A 16,304-nucleotide genomic window follows, 5' to 3' on the forward strand; every position below is an offset into this window, starting at 1 on the left:
CAGAGGTTGTACAGAGTTTCAGGGAGAGCATAAGGGAACAATTGACAGGAATGGGGGAAAGAAATACAGTAGAAGAAGAATGGGTAGCTCTGAGGGATGAAGTAGTGAAGGCACCAGAGGATAAAGTAGGTAAAAAGACGAGGGCTGCTAGAAATCCTTGGGTAACAGAAGAAATATTGAATTTAATTGATGAAAGGAGAAAATATAAAAATGCAGTAAATGAAGCAGGCAAAAAGGAATACAAACGCCTCAAAAATGAGATCGAGAGGATATAAAATGTAGACTGGCAATAGCAAGGAAAGCGTTCCTGAAGAAGAGAAATTTGTTAACATTGAATATAGATTTATGTATCAGGAAGTCGTTTCTGAAAGTATTTGTTTGGAGTGTAGCCATGTATGGATGTGAAACATGGACGATAACTAGTTTGGACAAGAAGAGAATAGAAGCTTTCGAAATGTGGTGCTACAGAAGAATACTGAAGATAAGGTGGATAGATCACGTAACTAATGAGGAGGTATTGAATAGGATTGGGGAGAAGAGAAGTTTGTGGCACAACTTGACTAGAAGAAGGGATCGGTTGGTAGGACATGTTTTGAGGCATCAAGGGATCACAAATTTAGCATTGGAGGGCAGCGTGGAGGGTAAAAATCTTAGAGGGAGACCGAGAGATGAGTACACTAAGCAGATTCAGAAGGATGTAGGTTGCAGTAGGTACTGGGAGATGAAGCAGCTTGCACAGGATAGAGTAGCATGGAGAGCTGCATCAAACCAGTCTCAGGACTGAAGACAACAACAACACCTCGAGTTTGAGGATTTTTTATGAATATATGTGCCTTTGTTGAGGTCCAGGCGGTGAAGCCGATGCCCAAGTTCCCTGGAATGCACATTTCACCATCATACCTACCAATGGTCCCTGAAACATGCACAGATTTTACGGTAGAAAAGGTGCAGAGGTGCTGGGTAGTTGCCACCTCTGGAAACACAGGGACACTGTACCTGTAGTCAATCTTTAGAGGTGGAGCTTCTTATGAAGGATGCTGCCCCTCTCCCCCAAGAAAAATCACGAGCATGCAGAATTAAACCACATCCAAGCACGGCAGACAACAAGAAGACAATGCAGTGGAAAGGCAGAGGGGTAAGAAAGAATAGTAGAAAGACGGACTTGCAGCATGGAAAGAGAAGCAGTGCTGCAAGAGATGGAACTCTGTTTGGCCAAGCACTTGACAAAAGATGTGAAATCCTTGAAGGGGTGCGGGTGGAGGTGTCAGTAAAATGCTCTGTGCCCTTTTACAGCTATTACTGCAAGTGTATGGTTCCTTCTCCACTTCCACCCCCGACTGTGCTGAATCAAAATGTAAGTTTTGCTCAATGTTGAGTCCACCAAGCATGAAAGAAATCTGATTATCTGACAGTCTATTTTCATTTACAAAGATTTATCACATAGATGTTCCTTCAAATACCTTAATGACAAAATAGAAGGACATCAGACAATCCAATGAACATAACTTGATGTAAAATGCTTTCCTTTTGCAATAGTGTATTGGCAATTATAAGTTTTAAAGAATTGAAGGGACCAGCAGAAGAAAGCACCAACCCTCAATTTAGTAAGGATTAGTCAGCTCCTTTTACCTGTTGTCTATTAGAATGCACCACAAGCTAGTAACAAGTAATTCCACATGTACACCAGAAAGATCTATCTATCAAATACACTGTTTTGTCTTATTGTATTTATGCTCTTGCTTTTTAATTTAAGCAAGCATACAAGATGCAATAACTCAAAATACGCTCTTGTCAGTTAGCACTTTCCTCCACCAAACCCTTCAGTTATAAGATTTCAGTATTACAACCTGCACGTACATCATGGCAACCAGCTGCTGTCAAAGAGAGATCACAAAGATAATGATGGCTGTTACATCCTAGTAAAACAACACACTGAGGAAATACATCAGTAACCTGCAGCTCTTATAAAAATCTGTCTATCTTATTTAGTAAACCAAATTGAAGCGGTGATTCCATTTGTTTAAATAATTCTCTGGCATTTCCTTCCTACTACACTCTTCTGATGAAGACTGTAACCGAAAAACAATACGACTGTGTGTTTCAAAAATATTATATCAATGTGAATACGTTACAGCGCTAAGGAAACGTGTAAATTGCTTGTTTGTTTCCTTTTTAACTAATGTTAAACCAAACAATTAACTTCTACTGGTTTACATTCTTCAGATAAATAATACACTCCCGATAATTAACTAAAGGCAACTGAAGTTACCTGAAGATAGTGTGTAAGCTTCAAAATATGTTGCAAGAAATCTCTTCATCCTGTATACAGCCACAGCTCCTATCCCTGTCTTACTGAGTAATCATTCCAGTTTCAGGAAGGGATTAGTACTTCATATTTGAGATGTTTCTTACTTGACCAGGAAAAGGTAGAGTCCATGATCAAAATATCGCCACATTTCAGAATAAAGATGTACTCTAGCAATACATTTTGGAGGTCTTGGTGCCAAAATGTGCTCTGCTTCTGCTATGCTGCCTGCCAAACCATAAACAACCACATATTTGTTCATGAAGAATTGTCCCATGCAGTAACCCAGGCCACAAAGAGACCACCAGTCGATATTTCTGACAATCTGCAATAAATCAATCGAAACTACTGCACACATCAAAAAATCTCTAACACAATGCAATATGTATAAATTGCTTACTCAAAAAGTTCATTTCCATAAAAAATCATGAATCTGACTGTACATTCCTTGTCAGGCTACACAATTGCTACACGGCAGTGGCATTACTGGTATATTTATTAGTAAGTTCTTTGACAAAAAAGTTACCATCTACATTATTTACTGTCTAATCCACACATATTTCCATATGAATAATATGAATTACTGCAAGTCACTGGTAACTAACCTGTGGTTGTTGCTGCAGAGCATTAAAATATAGGAAATGCAAAGAAAAATCCGTAACTAACAGCCAGAAAATAAAGCGCAAGATTTTTAAAGACAGTTTCATTACGTGTGTTCCTGTCAGTGTTACTGTACTCATCACCTGTGGAAAGAACAAGATGAAATGAAATTAACTTTTTCTCAATAATTCTAAAGAAGAGATGACTCACAATTACTCACCCCTTCATGGAACACTTCATACAAAATAAGTGGTCCCATAAACAGGGTAGGTAAGTAGAAGCAATAGCCTAAGAGATTAATACAGTTTCTCAGATCAGCTGTGTAGTTTACTTCATTCACTTTGTCAAGTGTAAAACTTAGGCAACGCATGTGTGTCCAACCTAATGCAGCATGAAGCAGGTATTCAGCACTGAACGAAATTTGTAACCATGCCTGAAAAAGTCAATACAAAGCTACAGAAATTATTTTAACATGTTACTTCACTACAATTTTTTTTTTAATCGAACATATACATGAATTCTACCTTAACACACTACTTTAAATCTAAATGCAGCAATAAATGAGATTCCCATTTAGTTACAGGCAGTTGCTGAAGTAAGTACACAGGAGTACACTGTCTGACCAAAAAGTTTCGAGAATGATTTTATTCCTGGTGTACAAGCAATGTCAGTGCAGTGACTACGGTGGCAGCTTCAGATAACAACTGTACACAACAGATGTGCATTCAACCAGTGAACTGGGAGCAGGCAGTGTTAAGTGGTGAATGTGCAGTCACTGTGTAAATTTGTGGTGTCACAAAAGACAGTGGAGTGACTTCTTTAAGTCAAGAGTTCACATCATACTCTGAGATAGTTTGGATGAGGAGAAAGTATGTGAAGTCTGTACTGCACACCTTAACTACTGAGCACCAACAGAAAGATGTGGACACCTGCTGGAACTTGATAGAAATCCAATGTACGGGCAATTTTTTTTTTTTTTGAAAAAAAAAAATCATGCGGTTACAAGACACTAATCAATAGGGTTACAAGACACTAGTCAATACACACCTAACACAAAATGACAAAGTAAAAAAATTCATATAAAGCATCAACACTTTGGCTTGAATATCAGTAATATCATTAATGTTCTTTTCTCTATTTTTTATTAATCCAGTCTCTAAACTTTTTGGACTGACAAGGTAACCTCACTCTGTAATGATAGAACTTAATATCAAACTAGATATGTTGAATACGTGGCACATCATAGAAATGGGTCTTTCAGAAATGTATAATCTCAGAAACCCACACCTGTCCAGTCCATGGACTACCATGTCAATAGATGTGTGTACAGTGGGAGTACAATACCTTCTAGCATGCTATTATTTGGTTTTGTTAATACAGCTTCTTACTTTTTTGTTCTTATCTGTTCTTATTTTTAAGTTGTGCACTTGTGAACCAGTAGGAATTTTTGTCCACATGATGACAATGCAGCTACTTGCATTGTGTTTGTGGATGTTCAAGGACATTAGTCACTGGACTTATTCAGAAGTTGATTTTGTACTTTACAAACTGGTTGAGGCAAATACTGGGATTAGGGCATTAATTACAAAAGAAATGAATGAATAAGAAATATCTGCTAAGTAGGTAAGTGCTACCATTATGATGTGCCTAAGAAACAGTACTGGAGACAGTACAACAAGATAACAGGAGATTATTTTCAGTGTTGTAGTTACAATGGACAATTTCAGTGCTTAAGCAAATAAAGGGAGTAAGTATTTTCAATGGGCTTACATTTTTTGAGATTATATATATACACAGATCTTACAGACTTTCTATTGTTAGTAACTTAAACACACATAAGACATTAAGTATATTAATCTGTTAAGTATTATTACTACAGTGTCAGAGTATGTGGCCTTACAGTAAAAGTATCTTGGCCAAATTGTGAACTAATTTGTTTCTGAGATTTAGTCTCATATGAGAATACCAAATGTTAATCATATTATTGGACTGCATGTACAGCATCTGTATGTACAAGACAAATGTTTAACAGGGGCCAGACAGATCAATGATACATTTTCAATTGACATAACTCTGTGCATTGATCACATAACAGCAATGACTAATCTGCATAATAAAGGAGATACTGTGATTTGCAACAATGTGTTCAAACAATAACTGTTAGCACCTGTTCTGCTCAGGGTGCAACTGGTAAACTGAAGTTAGGAGTCCTGAACCTGAAATTTTGTTATGTCGTCTTCTATACGATTAATAACTAAACAAACTATACGAGAGTGAAAGAAATAGCTGAAATGGCACATATTCTTTGTCGGTAGGTGTCTTAAAAATTAATTTCCAATCACCTTCTACTGATTAAAGGTCAGAAATAAGGTTTATTTCATTTATCTCTGCTTTCAAATGAAGAATCTATTAATTGTCAGTGGTATTTCTTTCATTAAACTACTGAAACAATTTGTGGTAACTTAAATTTAATGCAGTTAAGCTGTTGCTCTGTCAGTCCTACTAAACAGGTGCTGTTTCTTTGAAGTTACTAGTTGAACAGCTACAGAAACACACGAACACTGATCTTAAGACAGCAATCATTTGTGTACCTTAAAAATAAAGAACTGTTTGCTATCAAGCTGAATCTTTAGTTACTGATTAAGTACACCAATTATGTGGAACACACACTGCTAAAATGGATGTCTTCAATTTGCTTTTGAATTTATAAAACTTGTCAACTTCTTGTGTTATGGTAGTTGTAAACTTCCTGAAGACTATTACATCAGAAAAGCGAATCCCATTAAGACTCATATGGAACATATTATTAGCAACAAATACCATTGAATAAACTGGAAAGTGAGTGTATAAATTCCAAGATCTTTCAAAAAGTCTCTGTAATATGCCTAGGAACATACTTCGCACATTATACCGTATTCTTATCCCAATGTGTGTGTTTTTCAGAGCAATCAACAGCAAGATTATCAGTGTTCATGTTAAGATAGTCTAAGTTGAATGTGATTGAAAGCAGAGGAAATGTTAAGTGCATCATAAAATAAAAACTGGCTTATAATACCTGAAGCCTTACAGTTTACGAAGAAAGTCGTGCATTTCACAAATTCCTCAAGTCTTACCACACTGATCTCCTGGTCTGGAAAAATTGAGGCAAAATCAGCTGGAGTAGGATGCAATGCACCACTGCACTGTGCCCTATCTGTAATTGATTGGAGAGTATCATCTTGCCTTGGTGACTGGAAGGCGGTACACCATGGACAAGTAGTTGATCTAATTAGTCACAATTTACTGTCCCACACTTCTGGCCATACTTATTTCTACAAATGTGTGATACTGCATCTCAACAGTGAGAAAATAGCTTGTACGAGGACAGTACATTGAGCCACAGAATTTTGAATACATGCTACCTTGGCTGCCACACTTGCTAATTACTTTCCCCGAATTCCCAGCTGCCCTGGTGCCTAGCTCAATGACACATCTTCCAGCAACCTTTGCAAGTGGAGAAGGGAGTCCTGGATGTTCTGAACATGTGTGTGTGCTGGATACTTGCTCACTTTTGCAGAATAAAAACTTTGTTTATTTTACCTGCATTTGCCTCTGAAGATAATCCCCAAGACAAAAGCATGGGAAAGTACTCAAAATATCCTTGCATCCCACTTTTCAAGTAAACACAATGCAAAATACTTCTGAAAGCAAATCATGTTGCACTTTTTATTTACTTATTGACTACCTTGATTAGCTTTATATATGTTGAATCCATTTTAACCTTTAAAGCAACTGAACCCTTAAGCAATGTCTACTTTTGGTACCAGCATATCATTTTTTATTAGTTTGATGCTACATTAAATCAGTCTTATTAAGATTACAACTTGACCTGTTAGTTGTGAATTAACTGTAGGCCTTTTTCGCTATCGTCTACACTGTGTCTGGTAAGTTTAAGTTTAGTTACTTTATTAACATGCATGTATCGTCAGCATAACAGTTTTTTGAAGGAAATATTCACATGATGAAACTACAAAGTTAGAGAGAGTGGGAGAATGTGTGACCAACAGTCGTGTTACGGTACTGCCAATAGACACATTTGAAAACGAAAATACTAATCCTAACTCTTGAAACTATTAATTATTTGTCAGGGAGGAAGGGGGAGATGATGGAGAAGGTTAGAAATGAGTAGCAGGTCACTGAGACCCTAGGATGAGATAAAGTCAAGCGCCAATCAACAACCAGGTCATTAGACATGCAGCAAAACTTTGGATTTGGACAAGTAAAAGGATAAAAATCCACTTTGGCTGAGAATATAAATACCAACCTTTCTGAACAAGTTCAGGCTGACCATCGAGGCAACCTTGCTTGGTACTTAAACCTTAGAATATTCAACTAGCTTTAGTACTTTCACTCTTAATTGTTTTGAGGGGTGGGGGAAGAGAGGGATGGACGGGAGAGAAAATGGATAATATCCTGAGTGGCATTTTTTCACAAAAGGCGTTTTCAGTACTCTGCATCATGTTTTCTTACAAGCACTTAGACACATCCGGTTTTCTCATATGGTACTTAGAACATTCTTAATGAAGTATGTATTTTCTACAGTCTCATTACTCTTTGCAGTCATGTGGTGGGCTGCATAGTTCTGTGGTGTAACAAGTTTTTTTTTTTTTTTTTTTTAATCCAAATCAATTAGCACAAACCAAGATATTTTTTCCTGATGAATGTGTGACCTAGCACTTCGAATATTTTCCATTTCCACTCTTTAGGCTTAAATCACTGTTAGACCACTATCAGTTTCATCCCACTCTCACATATGAATAGAACAAAATATGTTATTGAGGAGAGCCATATGATTTTAAGAATGACAACACAGGGAACTGTTTTTGTAAATGGAACAACTAGGCTTCATATTGTGAATTTCAACCAGTATTTTATGATCATATCATCAGTTGCAAGTGAAATTAAAAATTAAAGAAAAACACTCATGACAAAATATTGATGGAAAAATTAACTTCCAATGCTGTCTGCAATTAGTGGGCATTAGGTTCTAATGATTTCAAATTACATCAATCTAACTTAAATATACAAGGGAAGATAAGTTGTAGAGTAATAATTAAATTAGAGAATGCTTCGAAAGCCATGCAGTTACAACACTAACCAGTGAATCCTCTCTGTGAATCCAAGCTAACATACCAATGCTGAAAGCCCACAGAATAGACTTGTTTCTCATTGTTGACAGTAAGTAAAACACACAAGGCTGCAGGAGAAGGAACACTGTTGCTGTTGAACCAAGGTACCACAATAGAAAGGCAATGGCTATTGTCAGATGCCACAGTGGGATGAGCTGCAAATAAAAACAATATATGAAAAAGGAATGCTATGCGTATGTGCTGCTTGTAAACTAAAATGTTACGGGAAATTACTATATGTAGTACCAAATACTTTTATATTTTATTACTTTCACTTTAGATGGTACTGTAGCGTACCTCCCAAAAGTCCAGTTTTCAATCTGAAGGGTTGCTACACCCAAATTCCTTAACTATTGTCATAACCATCGGATCACTGCCATTTCATCTTTAATATATTAGTTTTTCTTTCCGGTCTGATCACTTAACCAGAGTGATTAAAAATGCAACTGCACATACAGTGAGAAAAGAGAAAAGACACTGCTCTCATTACTACGAAATCATTTTCTGTGCTGTAATAGTGTATATTTTTCAGCTTTCAGCCTTCAACTGTGTTTTTATGCTGCACCTATTTTCTTCAAAATCAAGTCAGTGGAAGTGGATGATCAGTGTACTACGAACATGTTCTTGCAATCTAAATGAAGTTAAAGACAATACAGCCCATACACAGCCTAACACAAAACAATTGTACAAATAACAGACTCAGAATGGAATGAATGCGTACATATGAACTCGACTGATCCTTCTCTGGTGACCCCATACAAGCAATAGAAACACGTCTCCAAAAACACAAATTAGTATGTGGGTGAGGAATCATCAGGTAACTTATTTTTGTTGGATTGTTGTTGGCAGACGTAGTCCAATATGAGGGAGCTACACTATGTGGACAAAGTATCCAGACACATGGCTGAAAATGACTTACAAGTTCGTGGTGCCCTCCGTCAGTAATGCTGGAATTAAATATAGCATTGGCCCACCCTTAGCCTTGATGCTGGAAGGTTTCTTGGGGAAAGGCAGCCCATTCTTCAAGGAGTGCTGCACTGAGGAGAGGTATCAATGTGGTCGGTGAGGCCTGGCACGAAGTCGGTGTTCCAAGACATGCCAAAGGTGTTCCATATGATTCAGGTCAGGACTCTGGGCACGCCAGTCCATTACAGGGATGTTATCGTTGTGTAACCACTCCACCAAAGGCCGTGCATTATGAACAAGTGCTCAATCGTGCTGAAAGATGCACTCACCATCACCGAACTGCTCTTCAACAGTGTGTAGCAAGAAGGTACTTAAGACATCAATGTAGGCCTGTGCTGTGATAGTGCCACACAAAACAACATGGTGTGCAAGCCCCTTCCATGAAAAACATGACCACACAGTAACACAACCGCCTCCAAATTTTACTGTTGGCACTACAAGAGCTGGCAGATGATGTTCACCAGGCATTCGCCATACCCACACCCTGCCATCGGATCACCACTGTAATTCATCACTCCACACAATGTTTTTCCATTGTTCAATTGTTCAATGTTGACGCTCTTTACACCAAGTGAGGCATCGTTCGGCATTTACCAGCGTTGTGTGTGGCTTATGAGCAGCCGCTCGATCATGAAATTCAAGTTTTCTCACCTCCCACCTGTCATAGTACTTTCAGTGATTCCTGTGTGATGGTCCGGATATATGTCTGCCTATTACATATTACAACCCTCTTCAATTGTCGGCAGTCTGTCAGTCAACAGACTACGTCGGCATGTATGCTTTTGTGCTGTATGTGTTCCTTCACATTTCCACTTCGCTATCACATCAAAAACAGTGGACCTAGGGAGGTTTAGGAGTGGGGATTACAGACGTATGAAAAGTGACACCCCATTAACCTGAACACGTTCGAAGTCCACGAGTTCCATGGAGTGCCCAATTCTGCTCTCATATGATGTCTAATGACTACTGAGGTCACTTTTATTACCTGCCAGTAGGTGACAGAACAATGCACCTAATAATAAAAATATACGTTTTTGGGGGTGTCTGGATACTTTTGATCACGATGACACAGTGCTCCACCCACAATGTCTGGTAACAGTGAAGATGGGTCAGTGCATTGTGTGCCAATGGCAGCTGTGACTATTGTTGCATCTGATCGGGCATCCTTAATATCACTATATTTAAATAAGCAAATATCACAGCTGGTGGTAGCCAAGTTAACGGAAAAAGCTATGATGTATCAAGATATGTTGTGATTGATGTAACAGTAAATTGCAGACATCACCCTCACTTACGTTCATATCAACTGAACTGCAATCATTAAATAAGCAGTTCTTGTTATGTTCTATGTACTACTGTTTGAAAATGTTATAGAGGGAAGGCAACAGAGAGAAGCCGCAAAATGTTATCCACTGTGTGTGCAACCAAGCAGCCCCCTGAGCAACAAGAGACTACGACAGATTAAAACAATGTACTAATTGTGAAAGTGCTGTTTGTTTATTCATTTCAATAGTTCCAAAAACATTTAATATTGTTCCAATACACAGGACACTTTTGGTCAGAGTAAACAGAAGTTGTGTGAACTTGGGTATCTGTTAACCCATGCACAGTCGGGCTTGGCTGTGTGTCATTGGCTAAGTCAACATGACAAATTGACTACTGGTGAGTTTTGTGGTTCGGCAATTTAATTTTACCGGTTGCATACAGTATTAGTAATACTGTGTGCAGTATTAGTGATACTGTGCGCAATCAGCAAAATTAAGAGCGAGTTAGTTCAAAGGGTGGTTGGAGCTTAACAGAGTTTGAGATCTTTGTAAGTACTAGAGTATTTAGCAGGTTTAAATGAGTTGTTGAATCCAGAAGGGATTATATAATCATCTGCGATCTGTGTATATTTGGTTTGATGGTTATTTGAAATTGATATTGGTTCCAATTTTGTTCCAGTTTATTGCTCTAGTGGGACTCTGCAGAACCCTTTACTGAGGAAGAGTGATTTCTGGTTGTGTATACGAACTGGATGTTGAAATGCACTGAGTTCATGAAGTAGGAAAATGCAGTGTATGGCGATACCAAGCACTAGTTGATGAAAATTACAGAACATGAAATTTGTTGTACAATATAATCTGCCCGAGAGTTTCTAAGATCCTCAACCAATAATGACAGTTTCCCTTGCCTGGTGGAACCATTCATCTGAGCTATGTTTAGTGTTATCTAAAGAAAAACTCTGATAAGTAACCACTATATACGGTAACATATGGTGGGGAAGAGTGATAGTTAGCCTCCAATGCCTGAAGAGAAGATCATAACAGGATAAAACGGAAAGAAACATACAAAAAAAGATTAAGATAAATTTATCAATTCAGTTATTACATAAAGCACTTGAAATGAAAATATATTAGTGATCTGTACAGAGTTGCTGTAGCACAGAATACTTCAGCTTGAATTTGACTTTATTGCCAAGATAGCATATTCAGACAACATGCTCCAATAGAACCCTGAAAGCAAGAAAAGTGGTAACAGTCTGAGACATTTTCCACAAAAGAAATAATTATAAAATGTAAGTAAATGAAAGAAAAAACAACAACAAGAAAGCAATGTAAAAAGTCCATCTAGCAAAATCATCTCATTTCGTAAGAAAGTTATAAAGTGCTTATTCGAAAAAGATTGACAGAAAAGTAAATACAAGTCATAGATGTTGTTGTTGTTGTTGTTGTTGTTGTTGTTGTTGTCGTTGTTGTCTTCAGTCCCGAGACACTTTTGATGCAGCTCTCCATGCTACTTCCTGTGCAAGCTGCTTCATCTCCCAGTACCTACTGCAACCTACATCCTTCTGAATCTGCTTAGTGTATTCATCTGTTGATCTCCCTTTACGATTTTTACCCTCCACGCTGCCCTCCAATACTAAATTGGTGATCCCTTGATGCCTCAGAACATGTCCTACCAACCGATCCCTTCTTCTGGCCAAGTTGTGCCACAAACTTCTCTTCTCCCCAATCCTATTCAATACTCCCTCATTATTTATGTGATCTACCCATCTAATCTTCAGCATTCTTCTGTAGCACCACATTTCGAAAGCTTCTATTCTCTTCTTGTCCGAACTATTTATCATCTATGTTTCACTTCCATACATGGCTACATTCCATACAAATACTTTCAGAAATGACGTCCTGACACTTAAATCTATACTCGATGTTAACAAATTTCTCTTCTTCAGGAACGCTTTCCTTGCTATTGCCAGTCTACATTTTATATCCTCTCTACTTAGACCATCATCAGTTATTTTGCTCCCCAAATAGCAAACCTCCTTTACTACTTTAAGTGTCTCTTTTCCTAATGTAATTCCTTCAGCATCACCCGACTTAATTCGACTACATTCCATTATCCTTGTTTTGCTTTTGTTGATGTTCATCTTATATCCTCCTTTCAAAACACTGTCCATTCCATTCAACTGCTCTTCCAAGTCCTTTGCCGTCTCTGACAGAATTACAATGTCATCGGCGAACCTCAAAGTTTTTACTTCTTCTCCATGAATTTTAATACCTACTCCGAATTTTTCTTTTGTTTCCTTTACTGCTTACTCAATATACAGATTGAATAACATCGGGGAGAGGCTACAACCCTGTCTCACTCCTTTCCCAACCACTGCTTCCCTTTCATGCCCCTCGACTCTTATGACTGCCATCTGGTTTCTGTACAAATTGTAAATAGTCTTTCGCTCCCTGTATTGTACCCCTGCCACCTTTAGAGTATTCCAGTCAACATTGTCAAAAGCTTTCTCTAAGTCTACAAATGCTAGGAACGTAGGTTTGCCTTTCCTTAATCTTTCTTCTAAGATAAGTCGTAAGGTCAGTATTGCCTCACGTGTTCCAACATTTCTACGAAATCCAAACTGATCCTCCCCAAGGTCCGCATCAACCAGTTTTTCCATTCGTCTGTAAAGAATTCGCGTTAGTATTTTGCAGCTGTGACTTATTAAACTGATCGTTAAGTAATTTTCACATTTTCGACTCAGGTCTTTCAGTGTTCTGTCAAACTCTTCATGCAGTATCGTATCTCCCATTTCATCTTCATCTACATCCTCTTCCATTTCCATTATATTGTCCTCAAGTATGTCGCCCTTGTACAGACCCTCTATATACTCCCTCCACCTTTCTGCTTTCCCTTCTTTGCTTAGAACTGGGTTTCCATCTGAGTTCTTGATATTCATACAAGTGGTTCTCTTTTCTCCAAATGTCTCATTAATTTTCCTGTAGGCAGTATCTATCTTACCCCTAGTGAGATAATCCTCTACATCCTTACATTTGTCCTCTAGCCATCCCTGCTTAGCCATTTTGCATTTCCTGTCTATCTCATTTTTAAGAAGTTTGTATTCCTTTTTGCCTGCTTCATTTACTGCATTTTTATATTTTCTCCTTTCATCAATTAAATTCAATATTACTTCCGTTACCCAAGGATTTCTACTAGCCCTCGTCTTTTTACCTACTTTATCCACTGCTGCCTTCACTACTTCATCCCATCTCCTTAAATTCCCACCTTTTTGCAGTTTCTTCAGTTTTAATCATAGTTCATAACCAATAGATTGTGGTCAGAGACCACATCTGCCCCTGGAAATGTCTTACAATTTAAAACCTGGTTCCTAAATCTCTGTCTTACCATTATATAATGTATCTGATACCTTTTAGTATCTCCAGGGTTCTTCCATGTATACAACCTTCTTTCACGATTCTTAAACCAAGTGTTAGCTATGATTAAGTTGTGCTCTGTGCAAAATTCTACCAGGTGGCTTCCTCTTTCATTTCTTAGCCACAGTCCATATTCACCTACTATGTTACCTTCTCTCCCTTTTCCTACACTCGAATTCCAGTCACCCATGACTATTAAATTTTCGGCTCCCTTCACTATCTGAATAATTTCTTTTATTTGATCATACATTTCTTCAATTTCTTCGTCATCTGCAGAGCTAGTTGGCATATAAACTTGTACTACTGTAGTAGGTGTGGGCTTTGTATCTATCTTGGCCACAATAATGCGTTCACTATGCTTTTTGTAGTAGCTTACCCGCATTCCTATTTTCCTATTCATTATTATACCTACTCCTGCCTTACCCCTATTTGATTTCGTGTTTATAACCCTGTAGTCACCTGACCAGAAGTCTTGTTCCTCCTGCCACCGAACTTCACTATTTCCCACTATATCTAACTTTAACCTATCCATTTCCCTTTTTAAATTTTCTAACCTACCTGCCCGATTAAGGGATCTGACATTCCATGCTCCGATCCGTAGAACGCCAGTTTTCTTTCTCCTGATAACGACATCCTCTTGAGTAATCCCCGCCCGGAGATCCGAATGGGGGACTATTTTACCCAAGAGGACGCCATCATCATTTAATCATACAGTCAAGCTGCATGCCCTCGGGAAAAATTACGGCTGTAGTTTCCCCTTGCTTTAAGACGTTCGCAGTACCAACACAGCAACGCCGTTTTGGTTATTGTTACAAGGCCAGATCAGTCAATCATCCAGACTGTTGCCCCTGCAACTACTGAAAAGGCTGCTGCCCCTCTTCAGGAACCACACGTTTGTCTGGCCTCTCAACAGATGTGGTTGTACCTACGGTAGGGCTATCTGTATCGCTGACGCACGCAAGCCTCCCCACCAACAGCCAGGTCCATGGTTCATGAGGGGAAGTCATAAATATAATTACTGTTTCTGTTACAATTAAACACTGTAATTTACCAGCTTTATACACTATAAATGATATATAAATTTGTTTATTTATCCATTACATGGCACGGTTGTAACTCTAACCTCACAGTGGAGCAAATGTATTAATGAATTTAATGAAGTATTGGTTAGAAAGAGTATGGTAAACAAGTAATAGTTGCAATCTCTTCAGTAACTTAGATGCTCATACAGTATGCATCAGAGTTTCAGTAACCTACCGATTTGTCAGCATGAACAGTCCATACAGCTAATGACACAGTATTAAAACATAAATACAGTGAATTTTTTATTATACACAGTGTGTGCTTATACAGTTAACCATTTTTATGTAAAATGTGTCAGCCTATGTTACATACTTGTGCACAATAGTGTGTCTACCCGCTGAAGTTATTTTGTATTTAGTACAACTAGATAAAATAATAAACCTAAAAGCAGTCTCTTAAAAGCAATCAAAATGTCTGCAACACATATTTATACGTCACGTATTTTAAATTCATGTTGGGAAGACAGGTAGTGGTTTTCAATAGAAACACATCACACCCTTCAAGTCAGTACATTTATTGGTGATCCTGGGTTTCCAGTGTGTATTTAAAAGCAAATATGTTCTGAGATTCTGATTTGAATCTTGAGTAAATAAAACAGAAGTTAACTTTGTTGTGCTACATATTTCAGTCTATGTAACTATGACATTATATATCTAAAAACAAAGATGATGTGACTTACCAAACAAGAGCGCCGGCAGGTCGATAGACACACACAAACAAACACAAAAATACACACAAAATTCAAGCTTTCGCAACCAACAGTTGCTTCATCAGGAAAGAGGAAAGGAGAGGGAAAGACAAAAGGACGTGGTTTTTAAGGGAGATGGTAAGGAGTCATTCCAATCCCGGGAGCAGAAAGACTTACCTTAGGGGCAAGATAGCACACGCACACACACACACACACACACACACACACACACACACAATCCATCCGCACATACACTGACACAAGCAGACATTTGTAAAGGCAAAGAGTTTGGGCAGAGATGTCAGTCGAGGCGTAAGTACAGAGGCAAAGAAGTTGTTGAAATACAGGTGAGGTATAAACAGCGGCAACTTGACAGCGGAGGTTGAGGCCTGGCGGATATCGAGAAGAGAGGATATACTGAAGGGCAAGTTCCCATTTCCGGAGTTCTGACAGGTTGGTTTTAGTGGGAAGGATCCAGATAACTCGGACGGTGTAACACTGTGCCAGGATGTGCTGGCCGTGCACCAATGCATGTTTAGCCACAGGGTGATCCTCATTACCAACAAACACTGTCGGCCTGTGTCCATTCATGCAAATGGACAGTTTTTTGCTGGTCATTCCCACATAGAAAGCTTCACAGTGTAGGCAGGCCAGTTGGTAAATCACGTGGGTGCTTTCACACGTTGCTCTGCCTTTGATCGTGTACACCTTCCGGGTTACAGGACTGGAGTAGGTGGTGGTGGGAGGGTGCATGGGACAGGTTTTACACCGGGGGCGTTTACAAGATTAGGAGCCAGAGGGTAGGGAAGGTG

General features: G+C 38.5%; 1 protein-coding gene across 6 annotated transcripts in view; it reads right to left on the bottom strand.

The window, feature by feature from the left end:
* LOC126267126 (protein-cysteine N-palmitoyltransferase Rasp) overlaps positions 1 to 16,304 on the bottom strand; it is a 120,202-nt gene that overhangs the window by 52,718 nt on the left and 51,180 nt on the right. For 4 of the 6 annotated variants that reach the window (XM_049972045.1, XM_049972044.1, XM_049972047.1 and 1 more), the window contains exons 3-6: positions 8,043 to 8,228; positions 3,126 to 3,338; positions 2,911 to 3,048; positions 2,413 to 2,630 (exon numbers count right to left, since the gene is read on the bottom strand). In XM_049972045.1, the coding sequence (XP_049828002.1) occupies positions 2,413 to 2,630; positions 2,911 to 3,048; positions 3,126 to 3,338; positions 8,043 to 8,228 (755 nt within the window). The remainder of the gene's footprint in view (positions 1 to 2,412; positions 2,631 to 2,910; positions 3,049 to 3,125; positions 3,339 to 8,042; positions 8,229 to 16,304) is intronic. The other 2 variants (XM_049972048.1, XM_049972046.1) reach the window with 2 other exon arrangements.

The sequence above is a fragment of the Schistocerca gregaria genome, chromosome 4 (assembly GCF_023897955.1).
Source record: "Schistocerca gregaria isolate iqSchGreg1 chromosome 4, iqSchGreg1.2, whole genome shotgun sequence".
Classification (NCBI taxonomy): Eukaryota; Metazoa; Arthropoda; class Insecta; order Orthoptera; family Acrididae; genus Schistocerca; species Schistocerca gregaria.